The sequence below is a fragment of the Megalobrama amblycephala genome, linkage group LG4 (genome assembly GCF_018812025.1).
Source record: "Megalobrama amblycephala isolate DHTTF-2021 linkage group LG4, ASM1881202v1, whole genome shotgun sequence".
Taxonomy (NCBI): Eukaryota; Metazoa; Chordata; class Actinopteri; order Cypriniformes; family Xenocyprididae; genus Megalobrama; species Megalobrama amblycephala.
Window position 1 is genome coordinate 17,041,880 of NC_063047.1, and position 24,845 is coordinate 17,066,724.

A 24,845-nucleotide genomic window follows, 5' to 3' on the forward strand; every position below is an offset into this window, starting at 1 on the left:
GATGAGGATTTATTAAAGGTGCCCTAGATTCAAAAATTGAATTTACCTCGGCATAGTTAAATAACAAGAGTTCAGTACATGGAAAAGACATACAGTGAGTCTCAAACACCATTGTTTCCTCCTTCTTATGTAAATCTCATTTGTTTAAAAGACCTTCGAAGAACAGGCGAATCTCAACATAACACCGACTGTTACGTAACAGTCGGGATCATTAATATGTACGCCCCCAATATTTGCATATGCCAGCCCATGTTCCCAACATTATGAAAGGCATTACACAAGGGCAGCCAGTAACGTCTGGATCTGTGCACAGCTGAATCAACAGACTAGATAAGCAAGCAAGGACAATAGCAAAAAATGGCAGATGGAGCGATAATAACTGACATGATCCATGATAACATGATATTTTTTGTGATATATGTAAATTGTCTTTCTAAATGTTTCGTTAGCATGTTGCTAATGTACTGTTAAATGTGGTTAAAGTTACCATCGTTTCTTACTGTATTCACGGAGACAAGAGCCGTCGCTATTTTCATTTTTAAACACTTGCAGTCTGTATAATTCATAAACACAACTTCATTCTTTATAAATCTCTCCAACAGTGTAGCATTAGCCGTTAGCCACGGAGCACAGCCTCAAATTCATTCAAAATTAGATGTAAACATCAAAATAAACACTGTACTTACGCGATTAGACATGCTGCATGACGAACACTTTGTAAAGATCCATTTTGAGGGTTATATTAGCTGTTTGAACTTTTTTTATGTTGTTTAAGGCAAGCGCGAGCTCTTGGGGCGTGGAGCACGAGATTTAAAGGGCCACACACCCTGAATCGGTGCATTTCTAATGATGCCCCAAAATAGGCAGTTAAAAAAATGAATTAAAAAAAATCTATGGGGTATTTTGAGCTGAAACTTCACAGACACATTCAGGGGACACCTTAGACTTATATTACATCTTTTAAAAAAAAAAGTTCTAGGGCACCTTTAAGTCCAAATGTCATAAAAACAAGAAACTATGCTTCTAACTGCAGGTCGAGAGCTGTCGTGTTTCAACAACACAATTTTGCGATGCTGTTCATTGGAATTATGGTTTCAGGAAACAGCGACTCGTCAAACTATGCTAATAAAGACAGAACTTGCGACCATAGATGGTTAATGATGCTTTTAGGAAACACACCCCAGAGCGTTACTGACAGACTGGGAAGAGAGGAGCTGCAACAATGGAGAATATGAGGAAAATAATCAACATTCAATCATGAAAACCTGTTCTAGTAGAGCCAAAAAACAACATCAAGACTTTGTAAAAGGGCATAATATCCTCTTGAACTATAGTAACCCTGTTGTGTGTGTGTGTGTGTGTAGAGTGTGGGAGATGTGTTACAGGAACGCTACGCTGTAGAGATGAAATGTAACACAGCGCTGAGACTAGCCGCTCTGCACATGCACGAGAAACTGGCGAGCTGCGGGCAGACGACAAGAGCATCTGTTAAGAGCATTGTGTAAGAGTGCACAGATACACTCAAAAATACTCCAGCTACATTATAAAACAGTCATTTAATGCATGTGTGTGTGTCTGTGTGTCAGTAAGGAGTTTGGTTTAGAGAGCTTCATCTCTCCCACCCTGCTGAGGAACATGAGAGAGAAAGATCTGAGGAAAGCTCTCAACCACCACATGAAGAAGATCCAGTCGCTGCTAGAACCACGGCAGAAGGTGTGTGTGCGATAAGATGATCGGTAGATATAAGATTGATGACTCGAATCATTGTTTTAGAATAAAATATCATAGAACTCTTATGACTTGGTCCAGTAAACAACCACCTGATAACACCTTTGCATTGTGGATGAGAGTCAGTGTTAATTTCGTTGATTAATAATTTTCATCCTACAACATTTTTTCACTGGCGAAAACAAGATGAGAACTAAATAAAAACAAGTTTTGAATGACAAAAACCATGATGAAAATCTATTGACATTTTCGTCAACGAATAAAAACGAGAGTTTTGAGAACTTTTTGAGAGTTTTCAGAACTGATGTCCCGCACTGTAGATATGCACATTTGAATTGTAACGTGCTGATATACCCGGCGGGACACAAGTTGGCATACACTTGCTGCAAAAAATTTTTCAAAAATGTAAATATCTGGGAGAAAGAGAAGAGCAGACTATTCAGTCCATTTTTAATTCAGTCCGTTTTTCTGTAGGCACACAGAAAGCCACGTCTCAGACAGCACACAAGTACTGAACTGAGCTCTCTTTCATCTTTCATCTATCTTTCTGAGCTTGAATGGATAAATACACAGAAAATTATGTCGAAATATCCGTTTTGGCAGGTATTCACATAAACACAGTTGGTTATGTCTTAAGTGAATGAAACGGTTGGAAGAATATCAGATGTGTATTAGTGTATTGGATTCGTGCATTCGGCCTTAAAGTGACAGTAGCCTAATAAACCTGCAGCTGTCCGTCATAAATGTTAATCAAATAACAAAAGAAAAAGAGAAAATCAATAAATGTTCTTGACTGAATAACTTTAATAGCTTTATTAAGACTATTTTACCATGTTCTTGTTTCTTTATGAGAAATGTTTTTTATTTAATTTTAAGATAAAGATATGTTATATATCATAGCTGTTAAATCTGTGTGTATTGCATGTTTAAACCTGAATATATTTAACCTTGATATCACCTTGATATATATATGTATGTATGTATGTATGTATGTGTGTGCGTGTGTGTGTGTGTATATACAGTACAGTCCAAAAGTTTGGAACCACTAAGGTTTTTAATGTTTTTAAAAGAAGTTTCGTCTGCTCACCAAGGCTACATTTATTTAATTAAAAATACAGTAAAAAACAGTAATATTGTGAAATATTATTACAATTTAAAATAACTGTGTACTATTTAAATATAGTTGACAAAGTAATTTATTCCTGTGATGCAAAGCTGAATTTTCAGCATCGTTACTCCAGTCTTCAGTGTCACATGATCCTTCAGAAATCATTCTAATATACTGATTTGCTGCTCAATAAACATTTATGATTATTTTCAATGTTGAAAACAGTTGTGTACTTTTTTTTTCAGGATTCCTTGATGAATAGAAAGTTCAAAAGAACAGCATTTATCTGAAATACAAAGCTTCTGTAGCATTATACACTACCGTTCAAAAGTTTGGGGTCAGTGAGAATGTTTATTTTATTTTTTTTGAAAAGAAATTAAAGAAATGAATACTTTTATTCAGCAAGGATGCATTAAGTCAATCAAAAGTGGCAGTAAAGACATTTATAATGTTACAAAAGATTAGATTTCAGATAAACACTGTTCTTTTGAACTTTCTATTCATCAAATAATCCTGAAAAAAAATATTGTACACAAATATTTTGTACAATTGTACACATTAAATGTTTATTGAGCAGCAAATCAGCATATTAGAATGATTTCTGAAGGATCATGTGACACTGAAGACTGGAGTAATGATGCTGAAAATTCAGCTTTGATCACAGGAATAAATTACTTTGTGAAATATATTCAAATATAAAACAGTTATTTTAAATTGTAATAATATTTCAGAATATTACTGTTTTTACTGTATTTTTAATTAAATAAATGTAGCCTTGGTGAGCAGACAAAACTTCTTTTAAAAACATTAAAAATCTTAGTGGTTCCAAACTTTTGGACTGTACTGTATATATATAAGTTATATCCTGCACATTTTAACAAACATACTGGGTTTCTATGCGGTATGCAACAGTTGTAAGAGCCTCTATCTCACTCTTTCAGGTGATTTCTGCATCTCAGGCCCGTTTGGCTTATCTGACCCAGATGGCGGAGCTGATGTCATACAGCGGGAGAAGCTACAACGCCACCATGCTGGTGAGAGAGTTCTGTCCATCTGCCACATTCAGCGTGAATAGCAAACAAAATCTGCAGGGCACAGATATGCTGCGTTTATTTTCCTCTCTTGTCTGACGTTTTTTTTTTTTGGTAATGTTACGCTGGATAAAATCTTGTCAAGCATCCTTCCATTTTTAAGGATATTAATTTAAGCATGTTATATAAGCTGGCGGCTCTAGGGAGCAAGAGATTTGGATGAAATAGCAGCATCACTTGCAATGACATAAAAATAAACCTTGAAATGACCTGAAGCCAGAGAGTGATTCATTAAAAAGACCTGGCTCATAAGATTCATTCGACTACTTTGGACCATTTTAATGATCCTTAGTTAATGAGGACCTATCATGCTTTTTTTCCCATGTTTATCTATATTTAGTGTGAAATGTTGCTGTTTGAGCATGAAAAAGTCCCACTATATCAGTGTCAGTGAACTCCCTGAAATGCCTCCATTGTAGTCTTGAGTTTTCTTCACAATATTCCTCATTTAAATAATTCATACGCAGAATAAAGGGGCGGGGCCTGGTTGAGTTAGTTAGTAGTGTGTTGAAACTGGAGGTTATGGTAAGGGGCGGGACATTTCCCTAATGACCAATCACTGGTCCAGCCGACCAATCGGAGCACATTGTGCTTTTCTGAAAGAGGGGCTTCATAGAGACAGGAAATAAACAGAGCGTTACTGACAGACTGGGAAGAGAGGAGCTGCAACAATGGAGAATATGTGGAAAATAATGAACAATATGGCCTCTTTAAGATGTTAATGAACTTTTTTGGTTAGAATGAGTCAGATTGAAGGAAATGTGTGTCTTACAGCTGCAGGACAGGGAGTCATTGGTGAGTTTGCTGGTGGGAGCGAGATACGGGATCAGCCAAATACTAAACCACCAGCTCAACATGATCTCCACCATCATTGACTTCCACTACATCACCCGAATAGAGGTGCTCTCAGAGTCTGACAGAGTCAGCATGGTCAAGATCTACCTGCAGGACATACAGGTGTGTACACGTCTGCAAACAGATTAAAATAAAATGCTGAAACTGTACCTTCAGAACATACAGGTGTGGATAAACACCCAGGGACAGAAATATGTTTTTATCTCTCCCTTTCTATATATGTAAACTATCAGACCATCTCTTTCTCCTGCAACTTGCAGCCTATAGCCCTGTTAATGGAATCCGTAGCAGCTAAAGATCTGGCCTGTCTCCTGGCCGGATACTGCAAACTGCTGGTGGACCCCAACATCAATGTTTTTCGCTGGGGACCGAGACCTAAAATGCGACGCATTCCGGCAGAAGAAGGTAGGAGATTTGGTCAAAATATTCACTCAAAAAAGATTTACTCAAAAAAGTCCTATAGTACAGTGATCATGTGTTACTTTGAAATATACCATATATGTATCTTGATGTTTACATGGTATTCCAAAGAGCTTCCATAAATACCATGGTTCTTATTGGCTACAATGTGTATGTATAATATAAGTGATGTTTAATGTGTTTGCCATGTGTAGGGTATGTTTCTCGATGTGGGAGCGATTCAGAAGACAGTTCAGAGGATGACTACGCCATGGAGGGACTGCTGGACACTCCGCTGTCAGAGGACACTATATCCACTCATACAAATGATGGCACAGAGGAAGGAGAGGAAGCCGAAGGGAAAAGTGAAGCAGAGGCAGAAAGGGTCAGAGTGATTGTAACGCATCCCTTTTTAGAAGACGAAGGAGACGATGTGAGCAAGAGAGATTCTGTTGGAGATGAGGATTACGCCGTGAGAATGGACGCCCTTTTGGAGACCGGATGGTACACGGATCCTCGGGTCAATAGCAGCTTTTCCAGTTTGTCCAGTAACTCGCTGAATGCACTGGAGGAGAGTATCAAGGCAGCCATTGGTGGGCTTGGCCATATGGATGCCTCTCTGGAAGAGAAGCCCAGTTCTGGGGCTTCAGGTCTGGATGTCCATCACCCTTACCTCCTAGAGGCACCGGAGCGTTTGCATGAAAGGGGCAGTTCAAACAAACCCGTACGACCTTGTGACCTGACCTACAATAGTCACTCAGGTCTGTGCTTCTCTGAACTCTCCCAAATGTCAGACAGCTTGCCAAGTCCTCCTGCAGCCAGCGACGATGCATTGAGTGAGGAGGACGATGACGACGAAGGAAATGACGGTCGCATTTCCGCCATGTCAGCAGAATTTGAGGCAGTGTTGGCCTCCTGCACCACTAACAGCATAAATGCTAAATTAGCAGGAGTAAACTTTCAGGCACTCTTCACCAGGATTCACAACCATCCAGCATGTAGACAAGAGGGAAAGAGCTTCCCAAAGAACCAGACAAATGAAGCTAAACAACAGGGACCATCTTCAAAAATAATAGCACAATCTGTGCTGAAAAGAACTGTGCCCTCAAATGTCCCTGAAAAATCGAAGAACTCTAGAGACAGTTGTTCAGAATCTGAGGATGAATTTTATGATGCCCAAGATCGATTCACCCCTCCCATTACAGAGCAAGGCCTCACAGGTCAGTGAACGGTCTATTTTTACCAGAAAACATTTGTGCATTCTGAGGAATGTTCCAGGTTCAATACAAGTTAAGCTTTATCAACAACATTTATAGCACAAAGTCAATTACCAGAGAAAGTCGTTTCGACTGGTCCCCCCAAAAACAAGCTAAAATGTATGTTATGGTAAAGCGCTAGAAATGAATGCAAACTATGCGGAGGGTTTAAAAGCAGAAATGTAAAGCTTATTATTTTTGTAAAGGCACTTCTCTTTTAAAAGTCTATTATTTCATCTGTAAAATTGTCTAAATAATTATTTTTGCATTTATTTTACATAAAGTCATATTTCTTGTATATTGCATGTCAGAGTAGCAGGATTTACTGTCTTTAGATGGTTTATATCCATAATAAATATTGGATATAAATTTACACAGACAAGGTTAGTAAGACATTATTCCGAACATGCATAATGTTTAAATCTTTTGGCTATACTATCAGAACAGTGTTTTCTAGGGGTGTGACGAGATCTCGTGCCTTGCTGTCTCACGATATTGCCATAATGGAATGTGAGGGTGACATTAGCATAGAATATGCCACCGCTACGTTTACATTACATTACGGTGCCCACCGGTCATTTTGCTTTATTTTTTATAAATAACCATTTCAGTCAGTTGGATAACGGAGACTTCAATTGTAAACGTCTGCTCTGCTCATCCAGCATGAGCTGCAGAGTTGCACAAAGTGCAGCAGCAATCACAGTTCACTGATCATGTGAGTAAGGTGAGATGACCATGGCGAAGGATTCATTGCGCAACAAAGCCTAAGTGTCTGAAAAATGTCTTATCTTATAGAATGCACACTCAGCACCACCGCCTCATACACAGAGTACGTGCAATCACGAATTCGAAAGCAAAAGTAAAACGCGAACTCCCTGATGTTCACAAATCAGGCTACATACAATAGCCTGTCTTACAATATCAAACCTATCTCAGGCTGGACTGTGTAGTTGTAACCACCAATTAGCTCTGGTCTCTGTTTGCACTTTAAATATTGAGAGAGTACTTTGATTATGGTTGCACTTATTTGTTTGCACTTAATAAGACTAAGAAAACTGTAATATTGATTTATTTGTATTTATACTGTTTTTATTTCTATGTTCAATTTGTGGAAAGGAGTTCATTTAGGAGGTCACACACAGCCTCAACCAGAAGTTCTTGAGAAAAGTGCATAATTCATGTACAGTAAGGTCTGAAGAGACTCATGTGAAATCATACAGGAGAGAAGCCAGTCAGTTGAGTTTGTGGCAAAATCTTTTACAGTGCTTGAATATTGTTGTCTTTCAATGCATATGATAATTCATACTCAGAAAGTAGAACTGAAATGACAGAGCTAAGTGTCTCATCACACCCCTATTATGTTCATCTTGTAAGTGCCTTGCTGCGATTTTTGCTGAGAAATGAGTCAAAATAGGTTTTTGAAGGTAATCATTATTGTCACAAATGCTTAATGTATTGAACCTGAAATATTCCTTTAAAGTGTTAAATATCTAGGTTTTTATTGATATACAAATGTACAAGTCTCCCTTACCTCTTATTCTTTTGCAGATAAAAGCTCAGATTCTGAGAACATGCGTCATTCTCTTAGTGTTTATGACATCAAGGCTTGTGTGGACCAGACAAAAGCTCCTGAATCCAGAGACAGCAAGGAGGAGGACAGTGTCTCATCAGAGAACCCAAAAGAAAACCCTTCTCTCGCCAACCATTTCACCCCTCTGATCCCTGATTCTAAAAACCCTGAATTGGAGGTCCATCAGCCCTCAATGATTTTGCCCCCTAAACCTACACCTGTGGAGACTAAACCTTTCTCTGCTAACCCCTCCATGGGTCAGAAGGCCCAACACTGCAATGGGGACATCCCTGGCCGAAATGCTCACCTTCTGGAGATGGAGCCAGATACCATGGAGTTTAAACCAGTCACAGGGCCTGGACCACCATTGTCTTCCACACTAATTACAGCTGTACGCCAAGCTACCCTTCCCCAGCAGACTTTAGTAGACCTAGAGACTCCCCAAAATGGACCCAGACCTCAAAATGGAATATCTGACCATGTCCCGGCCTGTCTAGAAAAGAAGACTACTCCAAATCACGTTGATCTTGAAGGACTTGATAGTCAAGACATTAAGCCAAGTCAGAAAGAGCCAACAAATGCCAAAGGAACTACTAAATTTGGGGAAATCACAACAGACAGCAAGGGCACGCTACAACAACAGTCATCAGACTTTCTTGAAACTAGAAAAACAGAAAATAAAGTTCCCCAGAAGAACGCAAAGCCCCCAATACCTCCAAAGCCATCATTCATTGTTTTACAGCCACCTTCAAAGGCAGTCAATGCCCAGTCACAAAAACCTGAGGAAAAGACAAAAGTTCCCCCTAATGGTCTTTCTCTACACCCCTGGTCTCAGAGAAATGGTACCAGTGGTACCAGTACCTCCCCAGCCTCTACACTGAGTAAGGGTGTTTCTCTTAGCCACGAGAACCTAAGAACTGAACTAAAGGCTAAAAGCTCTACAGTTAAACCGACAAGTGCTTCAACCACTCCTACCCCATCTCCATCTCCCTTACCTTCTCCTTCAGTTCAGTCGGTAAATATTGTTCCTGAAGATCCAGCTCAAACTGGGAATAGTTTCCCCAGCAGAACAGGCTCGTCCGGACGTCTGTCTGCCACAGCCTTGCGTGGAAAAATTCAGGATATGCCCTGGTACCTCACCCGTTCCCAAGAGATCTTGGGGACAGTAGCACTCAGCAACACTATTTCATCAACAGGCAATACGGCAACCAATGGGACAAGTGTGAATCAAGAATCCAAGGTGTCCCCCAAAGCCACTTCAGTGCCATCTTTGATTAACTGGAAAGAGAAAGATGCGGAAGTAGTCATTGTGAAGCTCAAAGATGGACCGGAGGAAGTGACCCCAACTCCCGTGAAGGACACCAATGGGAAACCTCCAATGTCATCAAGCCATCCTGACCTGAGGCAGAAATTGTCCACAGAGGCCACAGAGTTGCACCGGCAATTTGGGACCTGCAAGTCAGAACAACCTCAGTCACACAAAGGCAACCCTTCAGAGATTCAACTTGACAATGCTTCCTCTCTATCCTCTGTACGTCCTACTCATCGTGATGCATGTGGCTGCCATACAGTCTACGCCAACTGTTTCAGCGGAGATACAGAGGACAACTGCGGCTTTGATGATGATCTGACCGTCTACGAGTTCTCCCGTCGAAACCGGATCAGTAAACCACCTCAACCCACCCCTGTTGCCTCTCCTGCAACCCTCTCTGGTCCCTCTCCAAATGTCCTATCCCTACTCAGAGATTCCCCTCGTCCCCTATCCACATCCTCAGAACTCAGTCCACTCCTGATCCCACCCAGACCTTTGGAATCTCTGTCCCTAGAACACGGACCAATAGATAATCCGCTCCGCTTTCTGCAAGGCCGCCATTATGTTACCGGTCAGAAAGGTACAGGGCTTAAAGACGGCTATGCCTGTTTGCAGCGAGACATTGATGAACTTCTTTTGGTGTTGAAGAAAGGACCTTCTGCTGTACACCCTCCAACCCACAAGGGGGAATGCCAAAACGACAATGTGAATAGGCATTCGCTTTCAGAGACTGAGAGATGCCTGGTTCAGACGGAGGCACGGAGGTTGGCATCAGGATGCCAGAGAGCCACACGGGTAGGATGGGCACCTGACGATGCTCTTCTGTCACTCGGAAACAGCTTTGGAGCCCTAGTGCAGCTCGCCTCAACCTGCATGCGAGTTCCCTGTTCGGATTGCGGAGGATGTCATGGGGATATTGATGCAGATGAGGCCCTGGGGAAACTTGAGGAGATCGTGGACCTGTATAAGGAATTTGTAGGTGCTGTAGAAACGGCAAGAGAGGGTGAAGGTGTCAGGCTCTTGGCCAAGCAGTGCACTGTTCTTATTTCAACAGTCTTCTCGCTCACACAGCTGTTTCGGACACGGACACCAGACATAGACAATGGAAATGTACCTCTGAACTTTTAAACTTTACCTTCCGGCACCCTCTTAAGGGATCGTAGAGTGCAAGCATAGAATTGTACTTAAAGTAGCGATGCCAGAAATTTCTGGCATCTAAAAACTGATTGTGTGCTGGCACACAAAAATAATAGTAAGTGCCGTGAACACACACACAGTTAGCGAACTAACAAGTGAGAACTGTTACATGTTAACCTGTTTGTCTTGCCAAGTCTCCCTATAAACATACTGGAATTATGCATTCAGACATAGCTATTTTCTAACAGTTGTATGTACAGTCTGTAGTATGTATTTATTTTTTACATACAGTATATGTGCACCGTGGTTTCTAATCTGCCATACCTGCATTTTGTTTCTGTTTTTTAGTTTTTGGGTGTATGTGAATCCCTACCTCTTGCTCTAACTGAGATAAACAGTGTTATGAAGCTTCACTCGTTTTTCACGTTTAGTTTAGTTGTGCTGCTCTTTACAGATTGAAGGAACAAAGTGAACAGACACTCCACTAGCCCCTAACAATAGATGCTGGGACAAAACACTAAAAAGCCCAAATACTTATGCAGTAATGTTTCAACAGACTATCCAAAGGACTTTAGTCTACGATACAGAATGAGAGTTGATGGCAATAGAAGTGTGTCCGTTTGGGATTTTTGTAATTGTATGTTGGCGTGTCAAGTTTGGCTTTTGACATTAGTTTTTATATTGGTTTATCAGCTGACTGTTAACCACAGAGATTGGTGTGGTCCAAAGACGTAATAGCACAATTGGGGCGTGTTTACACAACAACGTTGTCACCATGTTACTGTAGCACCCTGTGACCAATCCCACCGATAGCCAAACCACACAATTTCTCACTTGTCCCTCATTTTTGACTATGCAAGCTTCACGATTTATATTCAAAATTTTCCACGTATTATACTTTCTTACATTTTATACATATCAAAATTTTCAATTTGTTGTAAATCACTAATATTTTCACTTTAGAGGACTTCCCTGGCAAACTTAGGCCTTATATTTTATCTTGGAGGATTGTTGTGAAAGTTTTTTCCATTGCATCATTATGCAAATGCAGAGTATATATTTATTTTGCCTTCTGTTCATTTAAACAAAAAGGTTCAGGAAATGTTTTTCCTTTCATTTTTACAAGTGATGAACTATGGAAGCTTGTTTTCGCCACTGAATATAAAACAAAAAAAGGTAATTGAGACATTTATTTCACAATTTTAACTTTTTGTTCTCAGAATTGCATGATATAAATTTGCAATTCTGACTTTATAACACAATTGCGAGTTATAAAGTCAGATTTGCAAGTTATAAAGTCATAATTGCGAGTTATAAAGTCAGATTTGTGAGTTATAAAGCCAAAATTGCGAGTTATAAAGTCTGAATTGTGAGATTCTCGTAATTGAGATTTTTTTCCCCCTCAGAATTGGACTTTATAACTTGCAAATGCAAATTTATATATCACAATTCTCAGAAAAGTAGTCATAATTGCGAGAAAAAAAGTCAGAATTGCAGGATATAAACTCGCAATTCTAACTTTATAATGCAATTGAGACTTTATATCACACAATTCTGACTATAAATCACAACTGTGAGTTTATATCACACAGTTCTGACTATAACTCGCAATTGAGTTTATATCACAATTCTGAATTTATAACTCACAATTCTGAGAAAAAGAAGTCAGAATTGTGAGATGTAAACTTGCAACTGTGAGAAAAAAGTCAAAATTGAGATAAAAAGTGACATCTTTTTTTTTTTTTTTTATTCTGTGGCGGAAACAAGCTTCCATAGTGAAAAGCACCATATTTAGTATACATTAAATATTTTTTCTCATTAGTGTAAATCATCTTTGAGGAAGGCCAGAAACATACTCCATACAAATATGTGAATGCAAATGCTTCTAATGACACCAGCTCAATTTCACTGCGTAAAAAACAATGCGGTGCAAGTTGCTTTGCCTGCTTAGCATCATTGCAAGAGGTGTCATTGCAAACATTAGCGTAAACGGCCTAATGTCATGGCTGAGCAACAGTTTGAAGAGAATCTTGCTGAGCAAGTTATTATAGCCAGCTAGCAGAATAACAACAACTCCGACATCTGAAGGAAACTCTATCGCCCCCTGGGTTTGTTTATGCACCAGAACATGTTAAGTATGTTAGTTGGAAGCGCACACTTGCAGTGCAGATCTCAATCATTCATGTGTGCATGGAGTTTGTTTCAGGTACTAAAATGCTCATTTTGGATTTAGCTGTCATTATTCAGAAAAATATGATTGGGGAGATCTTCAAAGATTTATCCTCTGAATTTTGAGTACTCGAGCAGATTCAGTTGCCCTGATCTCGGACCAGTATTTTGTGGTATAACAGTCAAGGGTTAAAATTCTATCTGTTTCCAGATCAGGTTTAAAAGGGAAACTTACACCCAGAATACATATTTAAATCGCCCAGATCACATGACCAACTTGAGGTCACTGGATGGATTATGACATCATACTTGTTCAGTTAAGTTACTTGACATTAGAGAAGTGCTTCCAGATGGCAAGAATATCACCCATATTAGACACTCCACCCCTATTATACAAACACACACACTGCCAGATTGTGGTTATCAAGTCAGAAGACACAAAGCTAGTTTGCATTGAGGGAAAAGTCACGAGAAGGAAAGAGATTAATATGAAATCTGTTATCATTCATACTTTTCACAGAAATTACTTTCATATTGAGCATCAAAGATCAAACATGTTTCTGTATAAAATCTTCCTGTAATATGAAGGTCCTATGAATGATGAAGACAAAATGAACTGCCATTGCATTTGTAGCAAATATGAAGCAAAAAAAAACTGCTTGTAAGGACCATATGTATTGAGACATGTTGTATGCAGACAATTGCATTTCAAAGTGTGCAAAACAATAATCTTAAATGTGGCTGTACGTGAATATGAAGGCAAACATCTGAATGAAATGAGAAGGGACAATCGAGAGTATGTTTTGCATTCCCTCTACTGTGTTCATGATAATAAAGGTTTGATTTTGAATGACAAATGCTGTGGAACTAATGCATTTTCTTATTGTGTGGCTTTTTAATTTTCTTTAGAAACCATTTAATTTCTTATATCTTTCTTTTGATTTTGGGGTTAAATATTACCTGTTCTTGACAGGTTTTGTGAGGTTTGCATGTAAACAAAATCGCTGTGTTGAGTGATTTTTGATATTTTAGGGCTCTATTCCCAAAGACTGTCACATCTGTTATTTTAGGCTACAATATTTTGTCTTTTCTAACAGTCTTACAGGTGCTGGTCATATAATTAGAATATCATCAAAAAGTTGATTTATTTCACTAATTCCATTCAAAAAGTGAAACTTGTATATTATATTCATTCATTACACACATACTGATATATTTCAAATGTTTATTTCTTTTAATTTTGAAGATTATAACTGACAACTAAGGAAAATCGCAAATTCAGTATCTCAGAAAATTAGAATATTACTTAAGACCAATACAAAGAAAGGATTTTTAGAAATCTTGGCCAACTGAAAAGTATGAACATGAAAAGTATGAGCATGTACAGTGCTCAATACTTAGTTGGGGCTCCTTTTGCCTGAATTACTGCAGCAATGTGGCGTGGCATGGAGTCGATCAGTCTGTGGCACTGCTCAGGTGTTATGAGAGCCCAGGTTGCTCTGATAGTGGCCTTCAGCTCTTCTGCATTGTTGGGTCTGGCATATCGCATCTTCCTCTTCACAATACCCCATAGATTTTCTATGGGGTTAAGGTCAGGCGAGTTTGCTGGCCAATTAAGAACAGGGATACCATGGTCCTTAAAACAGGTACTGGTAGCTTTGGCACTGTGTGCAGGTTTCAAGTCCTGTTGGAAAATGAAATCTGCATCTACATAAAGTTGGTCAGCAGCAGGAAGCATGAAGTGAAACCCATGTCTTGCATACGTCTGTGCGTAGTGGTTCTTGAAGCACTGACTCCAGCTGCAGTCCACTCTTTGTGAATCTCCCCCACATTTTTGAATGGGTTTTGTTTCACAATCCTCTCCAGGGTGCGGTTATCCCTATTGCTTGTATACTTTTTTCTACCACATCTTTTCCTTCCCTTCGCCTCTCTATTAATGTGCTTGGACACAGAGCTCTGTGAACAGCCAGCATCTTTTGCAATGACCTTTTGTGTCTTGCCCTCCTTGTGCATGGTGTCAAGTCAGCAGTCTTCCCCATGATTGTGTAGCCTACAGAACTAGACTGAGAGACCATTTAAAGGCCTTTGCAGGTGTTTTGAGTTAATTAGCTGATTAGAGTGTGGCACCAGGTGTCTTCAATATTGAACCTTTTCACAATATTCTACTTTTCTGAGATTCTGAATTTGGGATTTTCCTTAGTTCTGTTATTCTGTGTGTAATGAATGAATATAATATACAAGTTTCACTTTTTGAACGGAATTAGTGAAATAAATCAACTTTTTGATGATATTCTAATTATATGACCAGCACCTGTATGTCTAGTTTAACAAACCTACTTAAACAGTAAATTGTCAGTCAGACTGTATTTGCTTTTGAGTTCACAGGAGGAGATTACAGATTAGACCTTGGATTAAACTCAGTCGAAGTATTTCACAGTTCAAAATGAGGGAATGATGGGATTTTGCTGGAGCTGTTTACTGGCAGATGCTCGCTGTAATCTGTGGCTTACGAACAGAGGGAGTGACTAAATGTAGTAGCGTGGAAAGATGTTTTTGTAGCCTTTTCTCTTCAAAGTTGTAAATGCATCATAGGAAACTCTGTGCTCTAGGTAATTTAACACTCAGAGTCAAGTGATGTTTTATTACAAAAAATATTAGACAAACTAGATATACTGTTTAGTCAAACAGCTTCACAAACAGTCTTTTCAACCTCACAGTATTATTATTTCTGTTGCAATAATTCAAATTATTGTGGATATTATTATTCTGCATGGGATAAAAGTTTATAGTTCAGATATAAACACTGTCTATGGTAGCGTTCAAAATAAAGTAAATCACCTTTTGAAAGTAATTTGATGTTTCAAATAAAGATTGTATCAATTACAATTGAATCATTCACTTAAGAGATTTGCTCAAAAATGCTGATTCATCCAGCAATGAAACAAAAAGTCTTTATGAGTGAGTCATTGAAACATTCATTCAAGAGATTCGCTCAAAAACGCCCATTCATCCAGCAATGAAACAAGTGAAGTCTTTATGAGTGAGTCATTGAATCATTCACTCAAGATATTCACTCAAAAACACCCATTCATCCAGCAATGAAACAAGTGAAGTCTTTATGAGTGAGTCATTGAATCATTCACTCAAGATATTCACTCAAAAACACCCATTCATCCAGCAATGAAACAAGTGAATTCTTTATGAGTGAGTCATTGAATCATTAATTCATTAAAACTAATTGGTAACACTTTAGAATACTGTTCCATCATTAATGAATAACTTATTAATATTATTAAACGTATAAGTTATTCATTAATGACTAAAGTGTTACCAAATAATTCATTACCTATTTTTAAATAGACTGTCAGAACCCCTAGTAAATTACATATTTTGTGTGGTTATCGATTTACAATCGTGATCAAACAAAATCGTGCAGCTGTAGTCCACTTGTAAACAAATGAATTGGAGAAATTCATTAACATTCAATATGGCGACTGTAGCTGGGAGATAGCATGTTATCCTGTATATTCTATCCTCAATATTAATGTTTTTAATTCAAATTAAATGTCAGTCTACTGCCTCCATCAACCTGTAATCTTCTAGCCACTCTTCCAAACCCAGATAAGGAATAGCCACCCACATGATGCCATGCAGCAAAGCATCTGTCCTGAAATGCCATTTTACCCAGTAAGGTGACATTTCTGTCTTCCTCTGTCCACCGGAGGTTAATTCTGTTTTAGCAGAACTGAGGGAAGAGCACAGCTTCAGCTTCACATAATTGAGTCCATTATGTCAACAACAGCGGTTAAGGAAAGTGTGTAAATGCAGAAAGTCTCGAAGAAAGAGAAAAACTGCACTCAGAGAAAACAAATGCAAATTTAAGACAGAAAGGTTTTGAATTACTTGAATTCTATCAGTGTGTCTTCTTGACTTTTTGATATACTGCTAATTAACTGAATCCAGCTTTAATAGAATTACACTCTTGGGAAAAAATGGGGTTCTATATAGAACTCTAGGGTTCTTGACTCTATATATGAAGTGCCTGACGGAACCCTTTAAGGTTCCATATAGAACCTTTTCACCTAAGAGTGTAGGAGCTGTTCCAAAATGTAGTTCACCTCCCTTGCTGTCTGTCAACCTGACTTGACAAATATGTCTCAGATCAAGTGCCAGGTGTTAGCATGTTAAAAGCATAATACATAATATTTACACCCATAATACACCTGATATTTATGTCAAAATACTAGGCAAAATAGTCAATTACCTTGAATGTCTTAGTTTAATACTAAATTAAATTTATTCCTCTACACCATCTTGTATTATTATTATTATTTTACACCAATACTTTTTGCAAGAAACTAATAATGTCATAATGTAACTTTTTCAAATGAGACAGTTATGTAAGAACAAAACAAAAATGGATTTACTTGATTTTATCAATTGGGAACTGATGTATCATGAATGAAAATTGATCTCTATGACAGGTGGAAAAACTAAAAATTAAAATAATGTCATGCACCGAATTGTTTGCTTTAAGACGAGGAATGGATAATAAAAAAAAATATATAGCTGTGAGCAGCAATTATCGGGGTTCAAACGTTTTAAGGCCTTTAAGAAAATGTGTAAAAAGGTATTATGTTTTAATTAGCAAGCTTGTAACCATCTCAGTCATCGATGGAAAAGACCATTTACAGCCAATACAGGCAATTTACCATAGGAAATATATAGTTTTTAAAGCTTTTTAACAGTTATCGAGGTTGAGCCAAAAACCTAGGACTAGTTTGCCAAAGTAGGTTTTTGAAATAATCTCCAGTATTTTTTACGAAAGATTCAATGGACAGTGGCGGTCCTAGAGTCAAAGTTGCTCAGAAAGAGGAGTTCTACCATGTGGTATGAATATCGTGGGGGATGCCAATTTCTTTCGAATTTCTCACAGGCCTCTAGGGCCGTAAGTCAAACAGGCCCAGAGAGATTCATTTCGATCGGCTTCCATTACCCTTGTCTAATAGCTGCTCAAACTTCATTGGCTTCTGACGCTGTCTGTTGTTCAAGAGTGGCTTGAAACAAGGAATGCGACAGCTGAAACCCATGTCTTGCATACGTCTGTGCGTAGTGGTTCTTGAAGCACTGACTCCAGCTGCAGTCCACTCTTTGTGAATCTCCCCCACATTTTTGAATGGGTTTTGTTTCACAATCCTCTCCAGGGTGCGGATATCCCTATTGCTTGTACACTCTTTTCCTTCCCTTCGCCTCTCTATTAATGTGCTTGGACACAGAGCTCTGTGAACAGCCAGCCTCTTTTGCAGTGACCTTTTGTGTCTTGCCCTCCTTGTTCATGGTGCCGATGCAGCCATGTTTTTTGAGATACGTCACTGTCCTCATAGACAATCATGGCACCTCGGACAAAGACGCTGCATGCCAATTTTCAAGTCAATCGGGCTAACGGTGAAGTAGTTATAGCCATTTTTATGTTTTTTATCCTGTTATAGCGCCACCATGTGACAAATCTCTGTGTCCTTTTTCATGTGACCACAGAATGAGCTCTTACAGAGGTGTGCCAAGTTTGGTGAAAATATCTCATTCCGTTCACGAGTTATAGCCAGTTTAGGAAAAGTGGCTCCACCCACTTCAAACGTTTTGGCGGCCCCTAGAGACCGTTAATCGAAACTTCAAGGTTTTTTGATAACTATTGACAATCAGACTCCGGAGAATCTCGCTGCACTGGTTTGGTCCGATCGGGTTATTTGGGACGAGCCTTGGTGACGGTGTAAGTACTACCAGACCTCAAAGGTTCAAGTCTCTACAACTTACAGTTTGGTCTGCCTGACCACTTTTAGAAGAGAATGCTGATCCTTAACAATTACAAGAGGGTTTGAGCGCTACACGCTTGAACCTAGGGCTGGGCGATATATCGCATGCAATTGTCACGCGCATTTCGTCAGTAAAGCCGGTTCCCTGATTACCGCTAAATCGGCATCACCTGCTTTTAAATGGAGCGGCATTTAATAGACAGAGCCGTAGTTCACTGATAAGCTACGCAATAACGCGTTCATTATCGCAGATGAATCGCCTTCGATAATGAACGCGATATTGCGTAGCTTATCAGTGATCTACGGCTCTGTCTATTAAATGCCGCTCCATTTGAAAGCAGGTGATGGCGATTTAGCAGCAATCAGGGAACCGGCTTTACTGACGAAATGCGCGTGACAATCGCATGCGATATATCGCCCAGCCCTACTTGAACCCCTAATAATACTGTCTGTTTTGATCTCATGTTGACTTTAAACCATCATAAACTGTTCAATAATGACACCCAGAATGCAATTAAAGGAATTACTTGTTTACTTTCCACCCACAACAATGTGAACATTTCATTTATGTCGCAAAACACTTACATAAAAATAGCATTTCATGAAAATGATCACAAATCTTTGAATACATCTAGATGTTTTCTGATTGATTGGCAAAAACAAAATATAACATATCATGGGCTTGTACAGACGTCTCTCTCTGTGTGGTCCACAAGTCACACCCATGTACGAACACTCAGTCAACCTGCACGGAACACTCACAAAGACGCATGGCTTGCTTGCTATACTCCAGTCCAGAGTTTGTGCATCAGGTTTTCAAACAAAACCACAAGAATAAGTAGAAATGTACTGTCAGTAGTGCAACACTGTGCTTTCTCCATCCGTGTCCCACAGACCCCCATAAAAGTGAGTAAAAGAGCCAATACAAAACATACGAGAGCCACGACATGTGGCGATACATTTCACAACACTTATAGTAGCCGAGCAATACGGGCGGACTTTATATGTCAGCATCGGCACATGAACGGCGTCCATATACAGATCATTAAGTGCAGATGTTACCTAAAAATATCATCATCATTTAATCACCTTCATGTCATTCCAAACCAGCATGCATTTCTTTCTTCTGCAGAAAACAAAAGAAGATATTTTAAAGAATGTTGAAAACCAAACATTTCAAGTCAGTCGGAACCAAAACTGGTTTCTTCAAAATACGTGTGTTCCAAAGAAGAAATAAAGTAATGCAAATTTGGAACAACATGAGGGTTAGTAAATGAGAATAGTATTTTCATTTTCAAGTGGACTATACATTTAAGTGTCGCTGGCAGTGTCTTGACCTTTTTTAAAGAGGGAAAACGCACTCAATTTTGGCTAGGTTTGGAAAAGTGCACTGCGTTATCCATCAGAAAACTTTCAGGAGAAGCTCGTAAGTTGCATTGATGATCCCCCAGGACAGCAAGGATCGGTGGTAGTTGAGTGTCGCTCCGCGGAAGAGCAGCACGATGCTGCCGCCTCTTTCCCGCCACACCGTCATCAGCACCTGCCGACAGGGAACGAACTCGCCCCCGACCTGAGCCTGCGCTCGGGATTTGACCACATTCAGCGGGTAGAACATGATGCCCAAGGCCGCGCCCAGCAGACCGCCGCACACAAAGTCATTGGCTATATGACCCACCCGGGTTCGGGCATCGGGCAGCCGCTGCTTAATAGGCCCACGTAACCCGAAGAACAGAACGTTACTAGGTCCGTTCCTCAACAAAATTGGGACCAGCCCGCGGTAGCACTCCCTAACACCATACTCCCGCAGGAGAGTCCGGAAGGTGTGGGCGGTGTTGTTGAAGCGCCCGTTGTGGCGGTGGTCCTGAAGCAGCGTTTGCACCCGTTCGAAGGGCGTGAGGGCGGCCTCGGCCGTACCGGCCAGTGCGGCGGCGGTGCTCCGAGTAACAAGCTCGGGTGCACCGCTGCCACGGGCGTGCCGCAAAAGCAGCCGGGAAAAATCCTCGTACAGGCCGAACATGATGGCCACGGTGGTGGTTTTCTGCAGTAGGGGAGGCAGGAGTCCTCGGTAGAGACGCCTCAACCCATCCCGCTGCAACTGACGGACGGCTTCGGTCGCTCGGACGCCGTGAAGCTGCTGCCGGAACAGAACTTTCTGAATTGGGAAGGTTACGATGATGTTGGTGAAAGCGGCAAACGAGCCGCACACGTAGTGCTTTCCTCGAGCGCCCACATTGGCTCCTATCAGAGCATGGCCACTTTTACCCAACTTGCCCGAATCCGGGTCCATAGTGGTAACGACCCCCATAGGAAAATAAGCATCTGACTGGTCAGTAGAAGAGATCCAGGGAAATTCCCATTCCAACCTGTAAAAGAGAGAGGAGATAAAGCAGTCAGTAACTCATAAGCTTAATCTCGAAAAGTTTTGTGAGTAGATCCTAGGCTGTCCGATTAACTGAATTTGGCTTCCAACGATTATGAAAACAAGACAATTGAGGTAAAACGATTATTGTGCCGTTGCCGCATTCCGTCCCACGCACCTTCCCTTCCTTCACAGCGGTGCACTTTCGTTCCTTCCTAAAAGCCCAAACTTAACATCCAAATCAGCTGAATAAATGAGTCTTGTAACTTGTAAAATGCAGTCTACTGTTCCTAATCTGAGGGACGTGTTTGATCTTATTAAAAGCGCATTAAGCATAAATGTCAGTTTCAGTGCAGCTTCAAAGAGCTCTACATGATCCCAGACGAGGAATAAGAGTCTTTCTTACCAGTAATTTTCAAAAAAAAATTAAAAATATACTTTTCAATCACAAATGCTCATCTTGCACTGCTCTGAGATGCTCCATGCATTACATAATCACATTGGAAAGGTCACGCGTGACGTAGGTGTAAGTACCGTGATAGGGCGAAAAACTCCATCTCATTTTCTCCCCCAACATTGTTGTTTTACCTTTTTTTTTTTGTAAAGGCTGTTTGACTTAGTCTTTGCATATTCGCTTTGTAGACACGGGATCGGTACTTCCGCCTACGTCATGCGTGACCTTCCCAACATGATTACATAATGCGTGGAGCATCACAGAGCAGTACAAGACGAGCATTTGTGATTGAAAAGTATATAATTTTTATTTCTTTTTTTAGAAAATAACAATGGTTTCTCTAGGTAATTCGTCGTCTGGGATCATGTAGAGCTCTTTGAAGCTGCACTGAAACTGACATTTGGACCTTCAACCCGTTGAACCCCAAGTGAAGTCCACTATATGGAGAAAAATCCTGGAATGTTTTCCTCAAAAACCTTCATTTCTTTTCCACTGAAGAAAGAAAAACATGAACATCTTTGTTGACATGGGGGTGAGTAAATTATCAGGAAATTTGAATTCTGAAGTGAATTAAAGTGACAGCAGCCTAATAAACCTGCTGCAGTCCGTCATTAATGATAATCAAACAACAAATGACAAAGGAAAATCACTCGCTGATCTTGACTGAATAACTTAAGTAGCTTTAATTAGGATTAATCTATATTTAATGTGTACATTAAGACTATGCAGTGTTATTTTACATTTGTGTTGTAGGCTATTACTTATCCAAATACCGCTGTTACTTCCTGAAAAACTTAAAACACTTTTTATTTATTTTTGTAATTTTGTTCTGTTGTATTTCATTTCTCTGTTCTTATCATATTGCTGACTGTTTATTTGTCTAATGTAATTATTCTGACTATACCTTTTTCCTGACATTAGTTTCCCTAGATCATATCGCCCACAAATAATCATGATTCAGTATTGAACAAAAATAATCGTGATTATGATTTCTGGCATAATCGAGCAGCCCTAGTAGATCCGATCCAAGTGTGTTTTATAGCCCAGTGGTTTCAGGTAAGAGTCTAATCTTTTGAAACCATTTTGCGTCACTAACTGCTGAGATAAGACATGTTACCTAACCAAAGATCAAGTATCCCAGACAGGGCAGTAGGACATCAGACTACGGTTTTTCTGAACCGTTTCAGCCTCAAATTACTTTTATATTTTTCATCATATGGCAAGATAAGTGGTATATAGCTAATTAATCAAAAATGAGTATATGAGTATCATCAGGCAAGAAACCACAGGCAAAAGATTTAGCTTATCCCAAATACACATTTAAGTGTTTATTTTATTGCACTTTATCTATTTGCATCTGTAGATTTCAATCAAAACAAAAACTTGTAATACAAAACAATAATGCAATGTGATTAATCAACTGGGGAAAGTTTGGTGATATCTATTTGATAAACATTACTCGATCCAAATCTGTGTGACTTTATGTAGAATACAAAAGGAAATGTTTCGAATAATGTTCACACTGATCTTTTCCACACAACGCAAGCATATATTCAACTTGGCACAAGATATGCAGTGCATGCGTTTATGATAATAATGTTAAATGTGCATTAAAAATGCAGAAGTTTAATTGAGATTTGAGAGCAACAGTGAAGAGGAAGATAGCAGTTGAAATATAGCACACATACATATAATAAATCATGTGGACTATTTATAAGACGCTATTGTGCTTTTCAGCTCACAACTAAAACAAGTTGTGCAGGTCTGAAATTACATGAGGGTGTCTCATTTTGATATTGACTGACTCCTTAAAGTTGCTCAAAAGAAATCTAATAGCATGAATGTACTACAACCCATGTGCAAGACTTCTCCAAAAATAAAACGGCACATGTGGTGGTCAGGGAAGACAGTATGGGGACTTCTGAAGGTCATGGAGAGGAATAGGTCGTGAAATCTACTGGACAGATGCATAAGACTCAGACTCTCCAAACTCATTTATCAGAGCAAAATATTGCATGACCGTGACCTGACAGTGATGACAGGTCAGTGTTAGCCAGCTGGACAGTGCCTCATTAACCCATTTAACACTTACATATGTGATTTTAAAGAATGACACACCACTTATAAAGGACTTTAAACATGCTGTGATCAGCAAATGTCCTTGATATGATCTGACTTAACACAAATCATCTCATTCCAGAGTATGTGAAAGCCAGAGCCCTCTGAATACATATAAATGATGGTGTCAGATGTGCAGATGACAGTTTCATTTGCATTACATTATATTATTAAACAGTATATGTGCTAAATAAACACTGCTAACAGGCTACTGCTAACACTACAATGCCAAAACAGTGGACAGGCAAAAAACAAACACCAATATATCAAATATATATACATTAAAAACTCACGTGGAAGCAATATAAGAGTAAATACATAAAGTATACTTCATTTTTCCTTAATGAAAACTACATTATGTTGCTCTTTTTGACCACAACACGTCAAATAACTCTCAAATATCAATTAAATGCACATAAATTAACTCTTTATTTTGGTTTAAATGCTTAGATATGATTTAGGCCACTTATTAAAGCTGTAAAAACACACCTACGCGAAGCTAATGCTAATCCTGTGACAGCACAAGTTTGGGTGTTTACATAGCGAATTCTGCACTGAAAGTGTTTATAATTGTAATTATTAAAATCTGAGCATTTCGTAGAGCTATATGTATGTAATTAACTACCTTCTGGTTGTGGTCCGGGGAAATTGACGGCTGTATTGGGCTGGTTAGGGTCAGTGAGGCGGTACCGCGGCTCTAGTTTATAGTGTTTCCACTTCAGATGGAAAGAGTGAGAGACCGGAAGTAGCTACGGAAGAATCACTTCTAGTGTTTCCACTCTGCGTGGAGATCGTAAGGGAAATAGCCACTGGAGGGCACTCCATTAACAATGTATTGTAATGAAACATATTTAAAGGGTTAGTTCACCCAAAAATGAAAATAATGTCATTTATTACTCACCCTCGTGCCGTTCCACACCCGTAAGACTTTCGTTAATCTTCGGAACACAAATTAAGATATTTTAGTTGAAATCCGATGACTGAGTGAGGCCTGTATAGCCAGCAATGACATTTCCTCGCTCAAGATCCATTAATGTACTAAAAACATATTTAAATCAGTTCATTTGAGTACAGTGGTTCAATATTAATATTATAAAGCGACGAGAATATTTTGGTGCGCCAAAAAAACAAAACAAAATAACGACTTATATAGTGATGGCCCATTTCAAAACACTGCTTTATGAAGCTTCGGAGCGTTATGAATCTTCTGTGTCGAATCAGCGGTTCGGAGCGTCAACGTTACGTGATTTCAGCAGTTTGGCGGTTTGACACGCGATCCGAATGGGTGTGGAACGGCATGAGGGTGAGTAATAAATTACAGAATTTTCATTTTTGGGTGAACTAACCCTTTAAAATGTATGATCAACAGATACCATATAATCGCCAGAACAGCAGATGGCAGCAGAGACTGAAATGATCCGCTGCCTCGCCTTGTGCGCTTTTTTTACACAAAACAGGGAAGGAATCTTCCATTTGTGT

General features: G+C 39.4%; 2 protein-coding genes across 4 annotated transcripts in view; one reads left to right on the forward strand and one right to left on the reverse strand.

Annotated features, from left to right (window-relative positions):
- The window catches only part of frmpd1b (FERM and PDZ domain containing 1b), a 49,234-nt gene extending 37,531 nt beyond the window's left edge, over nt 1-11,703 (forward strand). For 2 of the 3 annotated variants that reach the window (XM_048187981.1, XM_048187980.1), the window contains exons 11-17: nt 1,365-1,501; nt 1,587-1,713; nt 3,778-3,870; nt 4,702-4,884; nt 5,016-5,187; nt 5,397-6,401; nt 7,986-11,703. In XM_048187981.1, the coding sequence (XP_048043938.1) occupies nt 1,365-1,501; nt 1,587-1,713; nt 3,778-3,870; nt 4,702-4,884; nt 5,016-5,187; nt 5,397-6,401; nt 7,986-10,447 (4,179 nt within the window). In that variant the 3' untranslated portion in view covers nt 10,448-11,703. The remainder of the gene's footprint in view (nt 1-1,364; nt 1,502-1,586; nt 1,714-3,777; nt 3,871-4,701; nt 4,885-5,015; nt 5,188-5,396; nt 6,402-7,985) is intronic. The other variant, XM_048187982.1, reaches the window with a different exon arrangement.
- Nucleotides 11,704-18,949: 7,246 nt separating this feature from the next.
- On the reverse strand, nt 18,950-24,229 carry slc25a51b (solute carrier family 25 member 51b). Its single transcript, XM_048187985.1, has 2 exons — nt 23,992-24,229; nt 18,950-20,798 (listed from the first exon to the last, which is right to left on the reverse strand). The coding sequence occupies exon 2, from the start codon at nt 20,738-20,740 to the stop codon at nt 19,838-19,840; it is 903 nt and encodes a 300-aa protein (XP_048043942.1). The 5' UTR covers nt 20,741-20,798; nt 23,992-24,229; the 3' UTR covers nt 18,950-19,837.
- Between the last annotated feature and the right edge of the window lie 616 nt (nt 24,230-24,845).